The sequence below is a fragment of the Tetrao urogallus genome (assembly GCF_951394365.1).
Source record: "Tetrao urogallus genome assembly, chromosome: 5".
In the NCBI taxonomy this organism is placed as follows: Eukaryota; Metazoa; Chordata; class Aves; order Galliformes; family Phasianidae; genus Tetrao; species Tetrao urogallus.
In genome coordinates, this window is record NC_136818.1 from 8,545,921 (window position 1) to 8,567,806 (window position 21,886).

At 45.2% G+C, this 21,886-nt stretch overlaps 2 protein-coding genes across 2 annotated transcripts; one reads left to right on the plus strand and one right to left on the minus strand.

Annotated features, from left to right (window-relative positions):
• Positions 1-47: 47 nt before the first annotated feature.
• LRRC41 (leucine rich repeat containing 41) lies at positions 48-8,604 on the plus strand (the record flags this gene model as incomplete). Its single annotated transcript, XM_079536582.1, has 10 exons — positions 48-156; positions 242-328; positions 724-794; positions 1,541-2,708; positions 4,030-4,275; positions 4,707-4,871; positions 5,440-5,538; positions 6,027-6,149; positions 7,062-7,137; positions 8,370-8,604. 10 exons carry the CDS (start codon positions 48-50, stop codon positions 8,602-8,604), a joined length of 2,379 nt encoding a protein of 792 aa, XP_079392708.1.
• A 1,389-nt stretch (positions 8,605-9,993) lies between these two features.
• Positions 9,994-21,472, minus strand: RAD54L (RAD54 like; the record flags this gene model as incomplete). The annotated part of the gene is made up of 12 exons (XM_079535219.1): positions 9,994-10,195; positions 11,312-11,475; positions 12,461-12,640; positions 12,748-12,826; positions 13,136-13,259; positions 13,402-13,512; positions 13,616-13,746; positions 14,174-14,248; positions 16,344-16,470; positions 18,863-19,013; positions 20,644-20,768; positions 21,247-21,472. 12 exons carry the CDS (start codon positions 21,470-21,472, stop codon positions 9,994-9,996), a joined length of 1,695 nt encoding a protein of 564 aa, XP_079391345.1.
• Between the last annotated feature and the right edge of the window lie 414 nt (positions 21,473-21,886).

The window sequence follows — 21,886 nt, forward strand, 5'->3', positions numbered from 1 at the left end:
CCCACAATGGCGGTGGAAGCAGGGAGGCGTGGCTCGTCCCTCCCAAGATGGCGGAGCCGAGGGACGCGATGTCGGTGGAGGGGCCGCGCAGCCTGCAGGCGCTGAGCGCGGCGGCCGTGAGCCGCAGCATGGCGGCCCTGGAGCCCGACGTCTGGGGTAAGACGCGGGGCGGCGGCGGCGCGGGTTGCTGGGAGCGGGACCTGCCCGCACGCTGCCGCCGTCTCCTTCTCGCTCTCCGCAGCGCTGCCCGGACACCTCCTGCGGGGTCTCCTGCCGCTGCTCTCCGTGTTCCGTCTGGAGCGAGCCGAGGCTGCCGCGCGGAGAGCAGGTAAAGGGAGGTGGGGGACGGGGGGCGGGCCTGGGAGGGTTCTCTTAACCCTGGAGGGATGCACCCCCAAACCTGGAGGGAGGTAACCCAACCCCAGAGGGATCACTGCCCCCAAACCCGGAGGGGAGGGATGCACCCCAAACTGAAGGGACCCCAACTTAATTGGAGACAGGCCCAACCCAGAGGGACGCTCCAGGCAGGAGCACTAGGCATTAATTTGATTCACCTTCAGCCTTTACCTCATCGCACTCTGAGGGGTAAATGTAGAAGATATTCCTCGTCCTGCTGACCCTGCATCCCCCCCTGCTTCCATTGCCTGCCCTTGTCGGTGGGAATGCTGAGCAGGACGTCCAGCTGGGGAAGAAGGGCTGAGAGCACCTGGTTTCATTTTTCAGGGCTGTCCACGCAGCCCATCTGGCGCAAGCTGTGGGATGACGTGATGAAAACCAGGCCCCCCAACTCAGAGGTGAGGAAACTGCGTTGACAGCCAGGTTCTGGTTTTACTCAAGCATGCCACGTCTGCTGAGCGCTGCTGGCACTTTGTAGTCTTTGTAGAGCTTGGGACCAAGGCGTGGCTTTTGTGTAAGAATAATTATGGGAAATGAGCATCTATTGTGAGAAATGCACTATACGCAGCCTTCCTATGACTTGCAGTAAGCGTGCTGAAAGAATAAATTCTGCCTTTACAGATGCAGTTTTTAGGGGAGCAGAAGGTAAAAACAATATCTCGTATTGTGGTTAAGCACACACGTGCAGAAACTGCTGATGTGTTAGAAAACACAGAAGAGAGGGAGTTTTGAAAGAAGTATTTTACATGTGAAAACTGAAGAAGCTCCATCGATTCAGTATCACAGAAGAATGGTCACCAAATTAGCCATGGCCACTTGGGAAGAAAATTCCTGATGGTGTGTTCTTTACTTGGCAGAAATGTGATTTAGCTTTGGTTTCAAACTACTGAATATATATAAATTAGGCCAGAGCAGGATGAAAAGTTAACAGTGGGAGCAGCACCGTATTTAGAACAAATACTCAGAGGAAGGACGTTGAGAATTAGGAAGCTAACTGTTCTAGCTGTAGCTTCATTGGATACTGCGTTTACCTATGTAATAATTTGATTCAAAGAGAGTGAGAAAGATGGTGGCTGACTTTTTGTTAACATGGTCCTGTTGAGTAGTTTTTATCCTGGTTGACTCTAAGGTGATTTAATTGCAGAATATACCCTGCTGGAGGAAGAAATTCTTTGAAACATTCTTCTCAAATGTTCTTCACGGTGTCTTGGATGTTTCCTCTGACTGGCGTCTCAATGACCATCATTTCTCACCACTGCTCCACAGCTCACCTCATGTTAGCCAGCTTACTCTGTGCAACATGCTGCAGGGCGCAGTGGAGCTCGCTGCAGAGCACAACCAAAAAGTTCTTGAGAACCTGGCAGGCTCATTGCGGATCCTGAAGTTCCAGCACCTCCTCTCCTCTGACCAGTCCATCAGGCGTTCACTGGTTTTACTCCTTCACCGGCTGATTCACCATGGCTCTGTTAGCCACGTGTCCATGTGTGCCTGGCCTGTGCCTGACACAGTTCTTCTTGTTCTCATTTTGAGCATGAGTGCTGGGTTTTGGCGGTCAGGAAATGCTCTTACATTTAACAGCAGCCCGTGTGGCCTTTGCAGAGAGGAGGGCGATGCTCAAAGCCAGAAGTCAACACAAGATCAACGTGAGAAGGGCTGCTGCAGTGAGAGGGACTGGAGTGATGGTGAGCACCAGAAGGAATCCCCTATGGCCCTGGAGAAGGCCGATATGCAAGCAGAGGTGAATGGATCGGTGGCTGGCGCTGGCCAGAACACTGCCCTCTCTGGACTGAATTGTTGTTCTTTGGAGAACCAAGCCTGTGAGGAGGCAAACATCAAGGTGTCCTGTGAGCACAGGAGCGGACAAGGAGGCTCTTCTTGCTTCTCAGAACAGCTGTCCCATCGCTCTGTGCTTCGAAAGTCACGCAGACGGATCAAGTCTGCGGTAGGGAAGAAACGCCGCTGCCTCAGACGAAGCAGGGGACTTTGTGCTGACCTGGATGACCTGTATGATTTTGTTTTTACTGTTGCTAGAGAGGACAGCTCAGTGTCAATTGACCAAAACACAATAGCAGAGGGACAAAACGCTGATAACTGGACTAGTTCCTCCACAGGATCTCTGTGCTTTGGCCACGCTGGCTGTAAAAGAAGAGGAGGGTCCACCGGGATCTTTTCTTTAAAAGCTGCTCGTCGCTTCCGAAGTGTGTCCACGCTGGAACTGTTGTCCATTCCTTTGACTGGTGACATGTGTCGGACTCTGAGTAACCTGCTAAGTTCCTGGGTGTCTCTAGAAAACCTGGTTCTGTCTTACAATGGTTAGTGGTGTGAACAGGATGTTTCCTTTCAGCTGTGATTTGGTCTGATTTATTTTTTTACTGAAACAAGTGTTGTAAGAGTATTGATTCCTGATGTTGAGAATGGCATTAGCAGAGATGTTCAATTAGAGTGAGGACTTGCTCGAGTGCTACAAGACAGTCAGGAATATGAGAGGAATCTTTATGTCTGAAATGGTGCTGAGATGAAAACAAGCAGCTGCAAAAGCACAGCACATCAGGGGTGGAGAAAGGAGATGCAGTGGAAGCCCAGTAGGATCACAAGAACAGATGGGGTGGCCCAGAGACAGAATGGGTGGCAAATCAAACTCTGGTCAGATACTGGCTCCTCCTTTGTGGGGAGCTGCGGCCTGAGCTTGCAGGTTTTTCCAGGAATGTTCAAAGGAATCTGCTGAGCATTTGTCCATGTGGATGCACAAACCCATTTGGGTGAGAGACAGGATGAATGACTGATAATGGACAGTGGTGATATGCAGAGAATGCAGCATAGGAAGCTCTGTGGGTGTTGAACTGAGGAAAATAGGCCTGTGATAATTGTATATTTCTGTTGATCTGGACACAGATCTGTCACTTACTGGTTTTGTATCTTTAAGTGCTGATCTTTGCAAAAGACAAAGCAAAACACTTAGAAGTCAAACTGCATAATTCTATATCCTCAAAGATGTGATGGTCCATGCTTGCAATATGGATTTCTTCGTTTATCTGTGATTCAATGAAAGGCTCCTGGATTAATTTTTACTAGCAGCAGGAAATAGAATTACAGAATGGCCTGGGTTGAAAAGGACTATAATGATCATCTAGTTTCAACCCCCCTGAATATACTCAATTTTGGTCTTGCATCCTTGCATCCTGTACTGTAGCCATGTGGGACATATATAGAGTGACAAAGTCCAGGTAAAACAGAACTCTTTTTATTCTGACCAGTCTGATTTCTGAGTAACCCTGGAATAGGGCGTTATACAGTTGTAACGAATTTCTTTGGCAGTGCCAGGTCCCAGGAGAAGTGGACTTTTGCGTGGCATGAGAATGGGCCTCATCTATCTGAAAACAGCCTGCAGCCTTGTGCTGAAAAACTGTCCAGAAAAGGAGAAGGGAAGAACCAGATCTCCATCTCCTGTGTATAGTTGGTCCTGTAACTTAAGCATATATGGTTAGAGTACCTAGGAGGAACCTGTGAATTTAGCCTTTGACTCCACTGCTTGGCACTGGGCTGAAAGTTCCGCTGTCGGTATAGCTCCAGCTGCAGGTGCACCGGTGTCTGTACAGACACACCTAACTCCTTTCTCTACAAATGCTGTTCCAGGCCTGGGTGCTAACATCTTCTGCATCCTCTCTGGGCTCCGGGCCCTCTCCCAACGCTCAGACTGCCACCTCCGTGTGCTGCGTGTGAGCGACGTCTTTTCCCACATGCCCTGCATGGAGCTTGTTCGCTGCATCCTGAGTGTCTTTCCCCGGCTTCACACACTCTCAGTCAGCTTTGACCTCAAAAACCAACTGGAGGGAAACAGGCCAGAGGGGAATCCAAGCTGCAGTAATGCAGAAATGCCAGGTAGGAAACTGATTCTGAGCAATGAGTGGGATGTGGCACGTAAATGAGAGCTGAATTCTGCATTGTCACAGTGGCATGTAATTAAGTGATTACAGCCTCCCCTTTCTGATTGAGATGGTGATGCGCTGTCATTCCCAGTCTATGATGTGCTCTTGTGGAGCCTGAGTCTTTCACAAAGCATCTTACTGCTGCATGCCAACCTGATACAGCACAGCTTTGTACAAGGCTGGGCCTAAACTGCTAGCCATGACTGTCCATGCAGCCCACAGGCAATGTACCCACCAGGTCTTTAAATCGTTTAGGAGCTTCTGCTCTTCCAACCTTAAAGATAGAAGGGCACACAGATTTTTGGTTGCTCCAGGACCTAGCTGTGCTGAAGACAGGTACTCCAGATCAATCTTTCTTTTTTTTTCCTTTTTTTCTTGTCTTAGAGTGCTGCCTGGAGCAGCTGGAGATCCGATTCCCCAGGGAGCCTCTGCACACCGCATTGCTGCTGCCAGTGCTTAAGGCATCAAAGTCCCTTCAGCAGTTGTCCCTTGACAGCGCCACACTGCCTTCATCTCTGGAGCTGGGGCTCCTTTTGCAGGCACTCAAAGGTACTCTGCTAACTTGTAGCTAGTATCACTGTGATACATGGAATAACTTCCTTGCTGCAGTCCCCCATCCCTGGAGCATCACTGCTTGTTTGTCAGTTAGCTTGGACTCTGCCAGGGCCTATTTGGTTTGCCCTCGCTGGCAATTCTGCTGTGCCCAGCTTTAGTTTGGCAGTGTTTCCACTGCACAAGCTGCTGGGGCACATCTGCCAGCAGTCCTTAGTTGCCCAGGTTCCTGAGCCTCCTGCATCTGAACTCTAAGCTCTTTCACATCCATGTATTTTTACTTTGGAACCAGCTTGGGTGAGTCTGTTCTTTCAGTGCAGAAATTCTTGGAATTACCTGAGAAAAGAAAATGGGTGCCAGCCATCCCAGTTTCTCTATTGAACATGTGGATGACCCTGCACAACAGGATGGTTTCTTTTTAACTATCCACAATCCAGCAGTTTATGCACTGTACAGTACAGTTTCTGGGTGTTAGCTGTTAGTTACATCAGTTGTTTTTTTGTTTTGTTTTTTTTTTATCCTAAGACCAGACAGTACTTTACGTGAGAACTTGTTTTGCTTTTAGAGTGTAATCCAAACTTGAAGAAGCTGAGCTTTCATGATGTGAACCTGGCTGACCACCAGAAAGAAGTTCTGCTTTTGCTTCAGGATCCCATGCTACAAGGTACAGCAAACTCCCAGGCACTGGTGCCTGGAAAGGTGCTGCAGCTGGCTGTGCTTGACTGGCTGGTTGACGCTTAGGAGGTGGTATTTGGATGTGCAATGTTAAGCAAAATATCAGGTGTCCCAAGGATAGACCTGTAGGTGCTGGTGGAAGAGTGTGTGGAAGTCTGGCTCCCTGTGCTAGCAGGGCAGAGAAGATCAGATGCAAAGTTGGCACATGTTTTAGGGGAGAGTCCATCAACTCAAAGATTTTTAACCTGCAGAGCAGATCAGCTTTTAACTGGGTCAGCTGGCAAAGTCACCTCCCTGGTGTGAGGATTGCCATCTTTATACTGATGGAATGACAGTGCTCTCATACGTGGTCTGCTGCCAGGGAAGCTTTGTTCTTGCAAATAGATTAAAGTCTGGAGCTGTCTGTGGGATGTAATTGTGGAATAATTAAGTGCAAAGGCAGTACTAACATGTACTGACAATCCATTTCTTCCACAGAAATAACGTTCTCTTTCTGCCGGCTGTTTGAAAGCTGCACTACTGAGTTTTTGTCAGAAATTATCAATACAGTAAAGAGAAATTCATCTTTGAAGAGCCTCAAACTGCCTGGGAATCGCCTTGGTGCGTACCGTAGATGTCAGCCTTGACTTCAGACCAGCTTTGCAGGGGGTGCCTTCAGGGTTGTAGTTGGGTGCATTGCCTGCCCGTGATCTTAGTGCTGCACTTTAACATGTTGTGTGAACAGCAGCAACTTTGTCACTTAGTTCACCAAGCGAGGGGGGGTGAGGTAACTTTTTTACAGGAAGAATTTCAGCTGCATTGAACAATGTATGAAGCACCCAGGTGCCACAGTTGCTTACCTCTGTGGCAAAAGCAGGTATCAGCATGACTCCAGATGCAACTGAACAGTGAGTGATCTGCTTCGGGTGCTTTAACAGGAACAGACCCAGCAGCAGATGCATCACCAGATGCACTGCTTCTCATCCAGAGGCATAGATTTTTGCTTAAGTTGGGGTATTATGTGCTTCAGAAGCTTTAAAAATTCTTGGTGGCCACTGAAAGGACAGGACCTAGTAAAGGAAAAGCTTGTGTCAAAGCTGTGGAACTGAATTTACAGAAGTAACTGACTTTTTGGATTATAGGCCAGGAAGAAATATCTCAGAAAAGCATTTCAAGTGTTTTCTGATCTTTTAATGAAACAAAAGGGATCACCTGAAATGCATTTTTATTACCACGGTTTGTGTTTAAACCTTGGCTTCTGTCCATTTTTAAAACAAAGCTGCATTTTGACTCTTAAAACAAACGAAATCTGGACTTTTTTTAGTGAAATAATCTGTCCTGTCAGCAAATATTTCCACCACCTCAGTGTGAAGAGGGCTAAATCTCTTTAAGGACAAACTGAAGATGAATCCTTTATGCTGGGCATGCATGCTTTTAGTTTTCCTTCTCCATTGATATCTCAGCCCCTTGACCATTCAAATATTTAAGATAGATGCAAGCTGGGAACTAACAGCTGCATTTCTCCCCTCTTAGGGAATCACAGGCTGGTTGCCCTGGCAGACATTTTCTCTGAAGATTCCTCCTCTTCTCTTTGCCAACTGGATGTCAGGTATTCTATTGCTCTAAACACACTGAATATGTTTCAGGATGTCCAGAGCTCAGCTAGGCTCAGAACAGCAAGAGAAGTCTGAGCACAGATTTTTTTCTTTACTTAAGAGAACCCGTGCACAAGAACAGCTTAGAGAATGCTGCAGTGAGCACTTAAAAACCTCAGGGAACCTCCACTAAGGCCAAGCTGTGCTCCCTGAGGTGTTGCACTGTCACATCTATAAATGAATCAAAGTTCCATCTTAAAGCAGCTTTCATTTTCTGCTCCCCTGGGAGGCTAGTGCACACCCTCTTTGCTCTTAAGGATAGAACTAATGTATCTACCTCCACTTATTCATAGCCATCAGCATGAACAGCTCTGTTCCCACTGCTCCAGCACAGGGAGAGCACTGTCATTCCCTGACAGATCCTGTAAATGCTTCTGTATTCCTTTCATCTTCTTTGGTTTTCAACCTGAACTACTGCTGTTTTTTCTTGTTTTTTGAAGCTTTTTTTGAGCCTGAATGGCCATAAACACAAACAGTAACCTTCACAAAGCAGGTGGAGGGTGGCATTTCTGCAATACTGACTGTTTTCCTTGATTTTAATCCCATTTACATCCTAAAGGTTCAGCTTATTGGGAGTACGCAGGCATGAGAATCTAACCATAGCCATCCTTTCAGCAGTCTGGTATCCTGAAATTGTCATCTCCACTTGGCTATTATGTGCTCTTCACAAGAGTAAATCTTATAAAACTTTCTATTTATGTATCTATGCAAGGGAAATGATCTTTTAATCTGGAAACATGGGGATCTGACATCTCCTCTCCACACTAAGAGAGAAATGATCCCTTACTGCTGAGGGCTGCACTGGGAGCTGTGGACTGGGTCAAGCCTTGGGTCCAGTCAGCTGCTATGAGACTGAAGGGCACTGACAGGAGCTTGAGTCCAACAGGATTTTTAGGTCATAGTGAGGACTACTCCAGTCATTTATTAGGAACTAGAAGAGAAAGTTTCATGGTTTTCTCCCATAGTTAAAAAGCTTTTAAAAACTTCCAGCCCTTTATATTGTTGTGTTTCAGGTTTTTTTTTCTTCCCAGTTTAAATTAATGGCCCATTCACACGTTGTATGGCTGAGGGAAGTTTGCACTGAAACATCCTCACACAGACAGCTATTAGATGGAGCAGTAACTGCTCAAATTAGAGCCTAGACTCTTAAGTGACTTTTTTTTTTGTCCTTCTTTTTTCTGGGCAGCTCAAATTGCATCAAGCCTGATGGGCTCCTGGAATTCACAAAGAAGCTGGAAGGCTACATCCAGCAGAGAGGGGGGAAGATTCAATTCACCCAGTTAAGGCTCTTTCAGAATTGGCTGGATCAGGATGCTGAAACAGCTCAAGAAGCACTGCGGCGTCTCAGAGCAGTGTGCAGTGTGGTCAATGACTCGTGGGACTCTTCTCAGGCCTTCGCTGACTACATCAGTGTCATGTAAAGGACACAGGGCAAGAGAAAGCTGATCAGCTTGAACTAAAACACTTCAGTCCATGGCCACTAAAACTTAGCACAGATGGGGCTCTTCTCCTCCCGGTTCAAGCAGGGAACAGTTCTTGTCACTTTTCTGTTCATCTGGAGAGGTACACAGTGAAGTGATGTAGGTGACTATACCCACATAAGTCATTTCCAGTTCAACTCTTATCTTCTCCATTTAACTGGGACAGACACGTTAAATAAGCTTCTATATCCTGCAGACCTGTGGACCAGGGTTTTTGTACAGATTTCATGTTGGTTTACTCAACATCATATCCATAAATATCTCCACCTTTAGAGACTGTCTGAACATGGACCCTGACCAGCACACCTAGGTGGTGCAGCTTATGGGCGCTGGGGTTAAAGAGGATGACATCCAGAGGTCCCTTTCAACCTCAGCCATTCTGTTAGTCTGTGATCCTTCAAATAAGAACTTCTCCCTCCACTTAAAATGAGTAGGGGAAAAAAAACCAACAAAGATCCCCACTTCAACCTTTTGTTTACCTTATAGAAAAAGCTGCATACCAAGTACTGTGCTGTTTCTTAGCAATCATTTATCAAGGTATCTGGGAAAAGCACTGGTCTTGTCCCATCCGCTGTCTGCATCTTTTTTTCAGAGGCTTTGAATAGTTGGGTGGTTTTTTTTGGTAACATTTTTATAATAAAAACAGAATTAAGACTCAAACATACTGAAGTTTGAATTTTATTACTGGGTTTTAATGTGATTTAATTAAAACACTTTGCCAGATGTGGGGATCCCACCCGTAATACAGCAAGTAGTTTTAAAAATGTAGTGACCAAAATGGAGCCCGATTTTCCACTGTCTGTGTGTGAAGGTGAGATGCTTAACATAAAAGCTGAGGATGTTTTTGGCACAGATTCTCTTGATCCTGAATAATGAACTGAGTTTCATATTTTGTGACAGAAATGGAACCTGCACATTTTCAAATGAAGCTGGAAGTCACAGCTACCAATAAAAAAGTGTGACTGCATATCAAGTGCTCTAAAACTGCAGGCTTATCATAAACCTGAAGGCAGAATTTTGCTGAGTAGAAGGCACGGCACAAGAACCAGCACTGAATCTGATCTAGCACACAAGCTCTAGTTATTGCCACTATGCTGTTTCTCAGGTATAAGACACAGCAGCAGAGACAAAGCGATGAACTCACTGCTGTTGCAGCAGAAACTGACCAATGCTAAGGGCATTCCAGCCTCTCAGGAACCATGCTGTTCTGCTGCCCCACAGCCACACCACAGATCCAGCATTGTTCTGCTATCCACTGCCCCTTTCCTTGAAAGGGATTAAAGACTGCCCCAGCAGCCTGCCCTCGCCCCCACAGGGGACAGTAACCTGTTAGGGAATCCCTCGCTGCTCCTCATGGGAGTGGTGATGAAAAGTGAAGGTGACAGCAGCATCCCACGCAGCCTTCAGCACAGAGTCCTGCAGGCCCCGCTTATCAGCAGAGTGGTTCCACTGGGAGAGGTCAGAGGTGCAGTCAGACCCTTCAGGAGGTGGCCGTACTTGGTGGCCGTTCACACAGCGACGACACTTGATCCTGGAACAAAATCAGTGCAAGGTTTCTTCTCTGCTTAAGTGTTAAAAATACAGCCCAATAACATCTGGGTTGACTCCCCCTGTCACCTACACCACTGAGTGGATTTCAGAAAGGATGAATTGCTACCACGCTTTATTTAAACACACAACCACTCTCTGGCACGTCTGACTGATAGGGGGGAAAAAACATTTTGAAAACCTCCATTTTGTTTCCAATGGTGTTCCCCACAACTTCCAGCGAGATAGGAAAAGGACAGCAAGGCCCAAAGTTCAGGATGACTTCTCTTGAAAGTGAGGAACATTTAGAGATCTTGAGTGATCACCAGCACTGCTAACACAAACATCCTCAGCATTGTGTCAGGCTTGCTGAGCTCAAAGGAGAGTGCCATGCTCCGAACTGCTCCATCCCAATTCCCGCCACAGCCACTGACTTGTGCTCAGACTGCCTAGCACATGCCCTGCTGAGCAGCTGTACAAGAAGAGAAGGAACACCAGCAGTCCTGCCGGCAAGGTTTGTTGCCACACAGACCTGTACAGACCTAAGCTTTGAGTCAGCTTAAAACTAATCTTTGTCAATTCTTGCTTGAATTAAGAGTCTTAGCAACCTTCTCAGTGAAGCGTTTTCCTGCACTCCCCGTCCTCTTTCTGGTCTTGGGGTCTGGGGAGCACAGAAGGGCAAACAACAGAGCCTATGACTTGAGCCCCTAGAGAAGTACCTGAGTTGGCCTCATCAGTTCTTAGCAGATGGAATAGCCCTGGCCATAGAAGCAGCTCAGTATCTTGGCATTTGGAAGCCAGTCACACTACCAGGAGCAGTACTGGCAAAGAGCTCCACCAACTTCAAAGGAAAATTTGCTCAGAGCTGTTCATTAACTGCAGTATTTCACAGCCTTCAAGCACAGTCAACAAGATGCCTTGCTCACTTGTTCAGCCAGGGCAGCTTTTCTAACACAACAAAAAGGAAGTGTTAATCTTTAGATGATTAACAGGTTCAGAAGTAGAGACACTTGAGGCCCTCTCTCTTGAACTTCCTCCTGCTAACTAAGGAACCTCTGAATTGCTAAACCAAGCTTGGAGTTCTTTGCTGACCCCAGCCATTACTGTATCACATACTTACTTGTCATGGGTGTCACTGGTGGTGGTCTCATTCAATGCAAACAGCTCCTTGAGCTCCCCAAGCGAGAAGTGTCTCTCTACATCCTGCTCTTCATCCACCACACAGCTACTGAGTGCCTTTTTGTGGGTCTGGCGTTGAAATATTTTCTCCTCTATGGTCCCTGTCTACAGAAAAGAAGGTCAGAGATGAAGCATAGTTGGATGCCAGTGCAGAACACTATGCTGGGAAAGCATCAGAGATCAAGCAGCAGTCAGGACTACAGAGTGTCCCATCAGACCAGTATACAGATGAGAGGCAGAGCTGCACTCCGACCATTTCCCTTTTTGTTACTGATCTAGCCCAACACTGCTTCTCTTGCCTTTCACTGTGGCCACAGGAGTGGATCCAACTGAGATATAGATGTTTTGTCAAAGTCAAATCATAATTTATCAAGGATCACAAGTTTAAAGAAAAAAAGTCATCCTTAACTAGATGAAGTTAAAGGGAACTGAAAGGGGAAGGTAAACAAAAGCACATAGAAGACATTTCTGAGCAGTAATCACTACTGACACTCCCTGACAAACTGCTACAGCAGTAGCCTGAAATCACAGAATGGCCAGTGTTGGAAGGGACCTCCAGGATCATGAATCTCCAACCCCTAAGTCTGAAAAGTACTAGTACTTCTCTGAAAGTACTAGTCATCTTCATTGTTCTCCTTACAAAGCATCTCCCTATTAACTGGTAGCCCCATTTCAAAAGCTTCTGCAGTTCTGGGAATGTAGTCACTTTTTATTAAGTAGATATCTGCCCAGCCACAACAGACCACAGCCCTACTGGAAAGCAGCAACTTCAGCATCAGACAACCCACAAGATTAAAGAAGTCAGATGCCTTAATGATTTCAAAAAAGAACGTTACCTGGAAAGCCTCAATCATTTCTATTTCTCAGAAGCCAAACATTATTAGAAATCAAGGCCTGAAATAATGACCATTCCAGCTTAGAACTCATTGTTTTTCATGGCAATACATCTAAAGGTAGGAAGCAACCGAGTTCCACTCAGTCTTGGTTGCTGATACAAAAAAGCTGTCTCTCTTCTGGTCCCAATTACATCTGCTGCAGCCTGGGCTAGCACCAAGAACCCCATGCAGAGGAGGAGAGGATAAAGACTCACTGAAAGCAGTCGATAGATGTAGCAGGTCTTCTTCTGGCCATCCCGCCACACACGAGCCATGGCCTGTTCATCATTAGCTGGATTCCAGTCTGGGTCAAACATAACCAGTCTGTTAGCCCCAATCAAATTCAAACCACAACCACCTGCTTTGCTGCTTAACATGAAGATAAACTCAGGGCTCTGCGGAGAAAGGCAGGTTTGAATTAAACAACAGAGGTATCCAACACTTTTACTCACACTCCGAGAAGAGGCAGGAAAACTGCCCATATCTGTTAGGTTCTACTTACTGAGGGGCTGTTAAATCGCTCCACAATCTTTGCTCTCTTCTTAATGGACATGGTGCCGTCCAGCCGGACATATAAATACCTAGAATATACAACACTACAATTTCACTGCTCTGACCTTTAAAGCATCCTACCCATAAGAGAAAAAACCTTCCACAAACTGCCTTGCAACAAAGCTTTAAGAGCTTTTGCATAGGGGCCAAAACTTTTCTGCCAAGTAATCTCAGTAGCCAGAACACAAGCCATGTTAGTTCCAATTCAGGAACATCTGAGGTACATTACAGGTCAGAAGTTCCTGCTGACAAAAACTTTAAAAATAGCCAGTTTCTTTTGCAGTGTAGGCTGCAAGTACAGCCTTGCAAGATTAGACAAATAAAGCCCAAAGACAAACCTTCTGTTCCTGCAGAGCTTTTCAAATAGGTCCAGTGTCTGAGTGTAGTTAGACACTAAAACCACCTTGTCGTTACTGGTGCTTTTTGTAACAGCAAGGATGTAGTCCAAAACCAGCATCTTTCCTAGATAAAAAGGAAAGAAGAAAGCAAGCTAGAACAGAAGTTCCAAATTCCTGACCTTGGAAGGGTCACTTAACAGTACACTAAACATACTCTCATGATTGCTTATTAGGCAGAACATCTCTACTATTGAGCTCCACAGTACCTGAAAGCTGGGGCTCCACAGATTTGGTACTGTAGCCAGCAGGGAACAAATCCAGGGCTCCCATAAAACCTTCTTCTTCTTCCACACACTTATCATAAATAAGAGCAGGATCTGGAGAACAAACAACTCAAAGTCTGTTGGAGCGCACACTGAAGACCCAAAAATCCACCAACAGCATAAAAACCAAACCCTTTACCCGAGTGGAACAACTCACGATTGCAGAGCTTCTTCAGGGAAGTGATGGAAGAGAGAGATGACACATTGATCTTGCCCTCCTTCAGCTCCTCCACTGGCTTGGCTTGCTTCAGGAAGTTCTTGTACAGCTCAGCCTGCAAAGGTGTCAGTCTGAAAAAGAGTAAGAGCCCTGCAGTCACTCCACCACCACCACCACTACCATCTTTCCTCCTCCATACCATGGCTTCATTTTTAACTTGAGCACACAACTTTTTTAGCTACATCCCAAACAACCTAAAAACTGCTTCTATGACTGATGGTGCAATGTTGTTATTTCAGCTCAGAGCTGGAAGTTCACAGATACTCTGCACAGTCCAGGGATCTGCTGCCCCACAGCTGCACAAAGCGTGCCAGTCACTTGGCAAAACCATCAGCTCTGAGTTGGCCACCCCTGCTTGAGGTGGAAAAGCAACATAATGCTGATGGTTACAATCTCATTCCTAGAAGGAAACAGTCACCCAAGCATAGAATTCAGGGCTTTTTGCAGCTATTGAGTTGTTCCTCCCCTCTCTCAGGCAACACACATACTTCCCAGTACCTGCAGCAGACCACCTGCTCTATCTTCACCGGCAGGTATTTGGAGAGAATGTCTGAAGTTCTTCGGATTAAACACCTGAAGGAGGGAAATGAAAATCAGATGCTTAAATGACATAAGAAACTCCATTTAATCAACGTTATTCATGTTTAGCACAAAGTTTTGACATCTAATCTCCAAAAGTTTGTGACAATCAAACACGTGGCAGAGGCTGGACACCCACCATCCACACTAAGCACCCACGTTAGCTCATTATACAGAAACTGGAATAGCCTGCCATCTTTGTGAGGCTCCCAACTGCTATTCATGAGACTTGGAGGGGTAAAGAATGATCACAGCTATCAAAGCCCAGTTCCCTAGCAGAGAAATTCAGCCCTTTCTCAACTACCAACAGCATTCTCAACTGCTGAGCAACGCCAGACCAGTGGCATGGGCAGCAAACAAGGAAAGGATTCAGCCACCACACACAATACACTCAGCACACAGTACAAGCAGTCAGATTCCCAAGTAACTTATCAGTCACCTTCAATCAAGATAGGTTCATTCTGGTCCAAGATTTGAGCTCAGGGCATATCCTTTAGGGTTCTAAAGGTGCCCTGCAGAATAGTTCTACCATACTTCAGAAAATATGAAAAGAACTTGGGGGGGGGGGGGGGGGGGGGGGGGGGGAGGGGGAAGAGCAACCAAAATAAGAAAAAGATGCAAAGACCCAGTTCTGCCAAGAGACATCAAAAACATGAGGTTACAAAATCCACAGAAGACACCAGGGATATACAACAGCCCCAGAATCTGTCAGAGGTTGTTAAAGAAAGGAATAATCTGGTCTTCAAACACATAAGCAGTGGGATGAAAAGACACAGGCTTATGCAGCCATAAGGAAGATTTAGGTTACATATTAAGAGCGTTTTCTAAGCACAAAGACAGTGATGCTTTGGAAAAGGTGTCCTGAGCATTTGTGAGGTCTCCAGTGCTCTGTGGGGATTACGCAAACAGATGCTTTAGGTCTAACATCCTCTGCTTCAATACATCAAGATGGATTATGTGCCTTATCCAGAACCTTTCAGCCCCACGCCTGTGATACCACATATCTTTGGATCACTGTCTCACTTGAAAGCCCTACTTAGCTTCTGCCAATTCTCTTGATATTGCCAGTGTGATTCATCTTCTCTATTTGTCTGCTAAGACTGTAGGAGGGTAAAGAGAAGGACACAGACCTCAACAGTCAGGTACAAGCATTCCTGAACACACTTTTACATCCTTTTTTGATAAGCTAAAGAAATAACGTGCCTTATAGAAAAACAACCTCTTCTCCTAAACTATTTCTTGTCTTAAGAGTTTCGCAAGCCAATCTGAGCCAAGGTCATGGCTATCTCTACAGACAGGCTATACTCAACGTGAAATTTCATTTACCATGACTATGAACTGCTGTAGTGTATTTGTGATGGTAGCAACAGCTCAGATTTAATTAAGGAAAAAAAAAAGAAAGAAAAAGAAATGATAACACCTGCAATGCTAAGAATACAAAGGAGTTTCTAGTAGGAGTTCTTTAGGGTCAGTGATTGTCAGCAGATGTGGATGCACTGGTTCTATTAATCAACAGAAAACAAAACATATTTAAGGAATTATCAAAAAATCAGAGAAGATAGATGACATTTTACTTCACAGAGGTGCTCCTTAGGGATCAGAAGTCACATTTCTGATGCTAGCACTCTAATCCCATTAGCTCTACAAAGCCAACACAGCTGTGAAAGTATGAGCTGAACTCTTTTGTGACCTGGCTATCATCAATGAACTGAACAATACTCCTCATCCTTTGCTGCTCACACCTGGACCGGATGGTCTGCAGTCTGCAGTCCAACCCAGTCTACACACTGCAGTTAATGCTACCTGACTATTAGATACCAAAAGAAAACAAACGTAAAATTGTGATTCATATCTGAGCATGTTTGTTTGGGAGTGACTGCAACTAACTGTGCCATTTTGATATGCTATTTTTCAGACTAAAGCTACATACTGTGTAGATTTCTTAAGGCAATAAACACTTGCATAATCACTTGCTGAACAGTCTTAGCTAGCAAGATATTTGTTACAGCTACAACTTGCTTTTTGGAAGACATTCATGCATCAAGGGTTTATGCAAAACCTCTGCAAAGAGAAGAGGGATGAAGTTCACCTGTTCACAATGCTGATCAGCTCTTTAAGCCTCTCTTCTCCTTTCTGTCGTTCAGCTTCACTTGCGTCTGCATCTCTGCCTTTCAAGATAGGCAATTCAAAATGTCTTTTAAATTCCTGTGCAGTCCCTGCACAAACAGAAATGAAAAATGAGAAAGTGACAGCTACTACCAAATAACCTTCGATCAATATCCCCACAGCCCCAGCTATCATGCCATAAACAAGAGGCCCAGCAGATAATACAAACTCTTGCCCCATCAGTAGGATTTGGTTTTCTTTCTAGCCAGGAAAGATTTAAACATGGCTGGCAAATCTGTACAACTTGAGATTATTTTTTAATTCTAACAATGCTGCACTGCCAAAGGTCATACAAAATGTAGTTAAACCTGAGTCCTATCAGGCATGTACTGCTTTTGCTTTCATTCCAGTCACAGTTTTACTCCCAGAATTTGTATCCTTGTCAGCAACAGTGCAGAAATTACGTGCCCTTTCCAAAATGGTCTCTAATCAGTTGCTTACTACTGGTCACAGGTTGAGACAGAGAAAAGTGACCACTACATGCATATGGCTCTGGTAGAAGTATTTATAGTATTAATCTCGTCTCAAAGAGAAAGAACTGCAAGTAGAGGGGAGTTAATCTGTGTCCAAAGCACAGGTTGAGAGAAAAAAAGTCACATCAAATAAGAAAGGAAAAAAAAAGCTGAAAACAAGGAAAAAGCAGATGCAGAACATGTACCACCACATCTCACCCTTCCCTTGAGAAACACGGCCCAAATGTTGCTTTTAAGGCTGAGAATCTGATGACTAGGTGTTTAACAAGAGTTGTACATGCACTAGAATTAATGAGAAGCCTTTTTGACAGGATTCCCAAGTCTGACACAAAGGTGGGTGACAAGACGCAGCAAATAAATGATTTACAGATCAGTTTATTCTCAGTCCTTGACAGAAAAATTACGTCTCGATAAAGACAAGCTGCTTCACACCAGAAAGCAGCAGACCTGCTCCTAACCCAAAGATGTAGGAGAGAATGCAAAAGCTATTCTGCTTTTCAAAAACAAACAGAGCTTAGGAGCCAGAGGCAGAATATTCTAGTCAGTTACCAGCAACTACAGAAGGTGTTTGATCCTGAATCATAGAATGGCTTGGGTTGGAAGGGATCTTAAAGATCATCTAGCTCCAATTCCCCTGAAAACTCACACTAATCAGTGTCTCTCTTTCAGGTTCTTTTCAACCCCAGACTCACAGGCCTCCCTTATCAAAGAAAAATAAAACCACCAAACTGCCACATCATACAAACACAAAACACGAAAGTCATGGTCTAGAATTTGGAGTTAAGATTATACATCATCCTCAAATTTCTCTCAATATATTTGAGAGCAGGATGGCAGACTACCAAAGATTTGGGCTTTGTTTGCTCTGTCTTAAGGTACACCGTTCTACCTTGCACCAGTCACTTCAAACTCCTAATCCAAATGAACACAACAGAGAGAAAAGGAAAAAGCACATTTTCCAGGCTACCTCTGTCAAGAGTACAAGGAGTATGTCATGTAAAACCCCTTTTTCCCAGAGCCTCTCCCACAAAGGAATTGTACCTGGCTTAGACTTCTAAATTTACTGTAGGTTATAAGTGTTGTGGGAAGCACTATTTTGAGCCAGATCTTCCTGCTCAGCAACTCCTGCAGTACCTCAAAGTGCACATTATCAGAGACACTCCTAGCCCCACACGTTCTGGTTGATCAGTACAGCTACGTAAGGAGATCAACCACACAGTACTCAGGACCACATGCTCATCTTATCTTAATAATTAATACTCTTAAAACATGTTTGACATCCATACTTTAAATGGAACGTGTTCAAAGGAGGGCAACAAAGCTGGTGAGGGGTCTGGAACACAGGCCATATGAGGAGAGGCTGAAGGAGCTGGGAATGTTCAGCCTGGAGAAGAGGAGGCTCAGGGGAGACCTCATTGCTCTCTATAACTTCCTGAAGGGAGGTTGTAGTGAGCTGGGGGTCGGCGTCTTCTCTCGTGTCATTAGTGATAGGACCAGAGGGAATGGCTTCAAGCTACGGCAGGGGAGATTCAGGCTGGACATGAGGAAGTATTACTTTTCAGAAAGGGTGGTCAGGCACTGGAATGGACTGCCCAGGGAGGTGGTGGAGTCACCGAGCCTGGGGGTGTTCAAGGAAAGGCTGGATGTTGTGTTGAGGGACATGGTTTAGTGGGAACTATTGGGAATAGGTGAACGGTTGGACTGGATGATCTTTTAGGTCTTTTCCAACCTTGGTGATTCTGTGATTCTATGATTCTATGAAACAGAGCTCCAATTCTGTACAGCCTCTGGAACAGGAGACCATGACATAGACTTTCTGGACTCTCTGAAGGAGACTAAGTCTCCAATCTGTACACAGCTTTTCCTTTCTTTAACTTTTTGATTGCTCCTTTCACTAGCACTGGTAACCAGAGGAAGCCTTGCCATTAATTTCCCCCTTTCTCATGCCTCACACATTCATTTTTCTCACCTAGGATGCCAGAATTAACGAAATGCACCAGGCTGAAATATTCAAGCAAGTCATTCTGGATGGGAGTACCCGAGATAAGGACTCTTCGAGGTGTATTTAAGCTGTTCAGAGCTTGGTACGTTTGGTTTTCAGAGTTCTTCAGTCTGTGTCCCTTTGAAAAAGAAAAAAAGAACGTAGTTGAAAAATCCAGTGGCCTTGATGGGAAGCAGCTTTGAGACCATCATCAACACATGTTGTATTTGTGACAAAGCACCTCACAGCTTTTCATTTGTTCAGAGTAGAATAAGTGTCTTTCCTGTATTCAGGTGTTGTGACTTCCTTTAAAGGTAAGAAACTGGTGGGAAATCTGGAGCAATTACGTGAGGAGAAATACCATTTCCATTACAAGCTTCCCAGGCTAGGAACATGTGAGTCACACCCAAGGAAAAGAACCTGCCATGAAAATACTGACAATCACAAGTTCTAATTATAAGAAATCAAAGACAACAAACAAAATACCAACCCCACAAACAAGAGTGAAACAAATAAAAGTAAGAGAAGAACATTTATAATCTGCTTTATTTTCCAAAGACAAACTGTTATATTGATGCTCCATATATAAATACTTGGGACTACTGACACCTCTGATTCCTAAAGGATGACAAACAAAAGTCCATTAAGTGCTGCAAAACACAACCTGGGAAAAAGTAGCTCTTATTCTTATGCTGCAGGACAAAGTGTAAGTGAAGAAATGCTTATTACAGGCTGAAACATAGGGAAAATGCAGAGCCAAGGACCTGTGCTCTCAGCTGCTGGTCCTGTTCCAGGGGTACTGAGAAGTATAGGCAGCCACAGACTTGCAGCATAAATGGTGAATGGGAGCCATCCATCACAGTCCTGAAGTCCAAGTCCCTCTCAGTGCCATACCAGCACATGAAGAACCAAACCGCTGGGTGGCACCACCTTCTAACAAATCTAAAGAGCCACAGGGGACACACACTGAGACCTCCAGCTACATTATTTCAAGGAGGCATAGGTTATTTGCTTTTCTCCTCAAGAACATCTCTGTCTCTCACTATCTATAATCACAAATATAGAATGATAAAGCAAAAAGAAAAATTGAAGTTCAGACATGTGAAAGCTTAGCTTGAAAACCAGGCAAGGCAAAGCTAGATCCCAGCAGTCAGTGAGCCAGGTCAATCCTTGAACAAGTAGCAGGAAGGGCCTCCTTATCCAGATCTCCTACCTCCACTCCAAGCAGCATGCTACACTGGGAAGAGGGTCCTGCTACAGCTGAACCTTCAAACTCCCCTACAACCACAGATAAATTCTCCTGAGTTTTTGACTCCAAAGAGCAGGCCACTTTCACCCACTGTATGCTAAGGGAACAGATGCCTTGGGACTGCTGGACAAACAAGAAAGATCAGCAAGGATCGAACAGAGCAAGGGCTTTTTCAGAGTCACAGATAGGTGGTGAATCTTCTTTCTCTACATATTACACTCCAAGGTAGGTGTACGTGCCTCCATTCTTCCAGGGAACTAAGATACTCACCACCACTTCATTTTTTTATTGATTATTTCTTCTCCTATTTCAGCTTCTGAGAACAGTTTCTCATTCAGGCTCACCCAACAAGAACAAGCTGGGTACCCATAGCCTCTCAAACTGGAATGGGTGCTCTCCACAGGCAAACCTTGCTTGACACCTCCATCCTCACTCCCTGCCTTTTAAGAAAGTTGGGCCACTTCTGCCTGAAATTCAAGAAAACATCAGGAATCGATTCTCCTTAGAGATTTAACCATACCTCATCACATATGACCAGGCCAACGCTGCCCTTCTGCAGTGCCTCAGCATGGAGTCGGAAGGTCTCATAGGAGATGATCAGGATGGGTGAAGGCACTCGCAGGCCGCGTTGGTTCATAAAGCCAACTGTGGGTGGAAAGTAGGAAAAGGATGATGAAAACAGTAACGGAAAAGGCTCCAAACTCTGCAGTAAAAATCAACTTTTAAACATCCAGGAAAACCTTTCTGTTTGTTTCAGTGCTGTTGGTTGCTGACAAAGAGCTGATTCCAAATATATCCATGCTCCATTCCCCACAGCTGCTCCCATTTCCACTCCCTCCCACCTCTGCCCACTCCCACTCTAGCTTCCATCTGGAAGAAAGATGACACACAGGAACTGCCTTAACTTAAGGGCACAAAGGGACTTGGATTATTCCAAAAAAAAACTTTTATCAAAAATGCAATGATCTGATCTAAACACGTTAGAAAAGAGAATTTCACTCTTGTCAGCCCCCAGAGCTCTAACAACCACTCGGAAACATTCCCTTCAGCTGCTGTAAGCTTCTTCCAATTAGAGGTTTCACTCCAAACCAGCCAACCACACCATTTGCAAACATTTCTGTACCTAGTTTTCGGTCAATCTCTTCTTTGGAGCCTCCATCAATGGCCAGTGGCTGAATCCTTCCCCCCAGCCATTTCTCTACTTCGTTGTACCAGTTTCTCACCAGGCTGGAGGGAGACACCACCATGGCTTTCTCGATTTCAGGCTTGCAGTCTGGACTCTGCCGGAGAAGCGTCCACATCAGAGTGATGCACTGCAGGGTTTTGCCCAGCCCCATCTCATCTGCCATGATACAGCCGTGACTCCCAGGAATACGCCGGCTCGTCACGCAGTCCCAGAGGAATTTCACTCCCTGCCAAGAAATTGTTCTCTTATAGCAGGATGGGGACATTCACAGAATGACAACTTCATTAGAGCTTTATTACTGCAATGCACAGGACTGATATTACAACAAACAGCAAATTTGTATAGCAGATCCCAAGAGACATGCATTCTAATGAGACAGAGGGAAATCAGCCGAGACACAGCTAAAACATGGCCACATCTGGTCTGGAAAAACACTGCTGGTGATGACAAACACTTCAAAACACGTACAAAACCATACTATGCATTAACTGCACTGCTGTAACTAGTTTCCTGACTTAGAATTCCCAGGAATTTCTACCCTAACTAAACTAGTTAAGGCTGAAACCATTAGCTAACC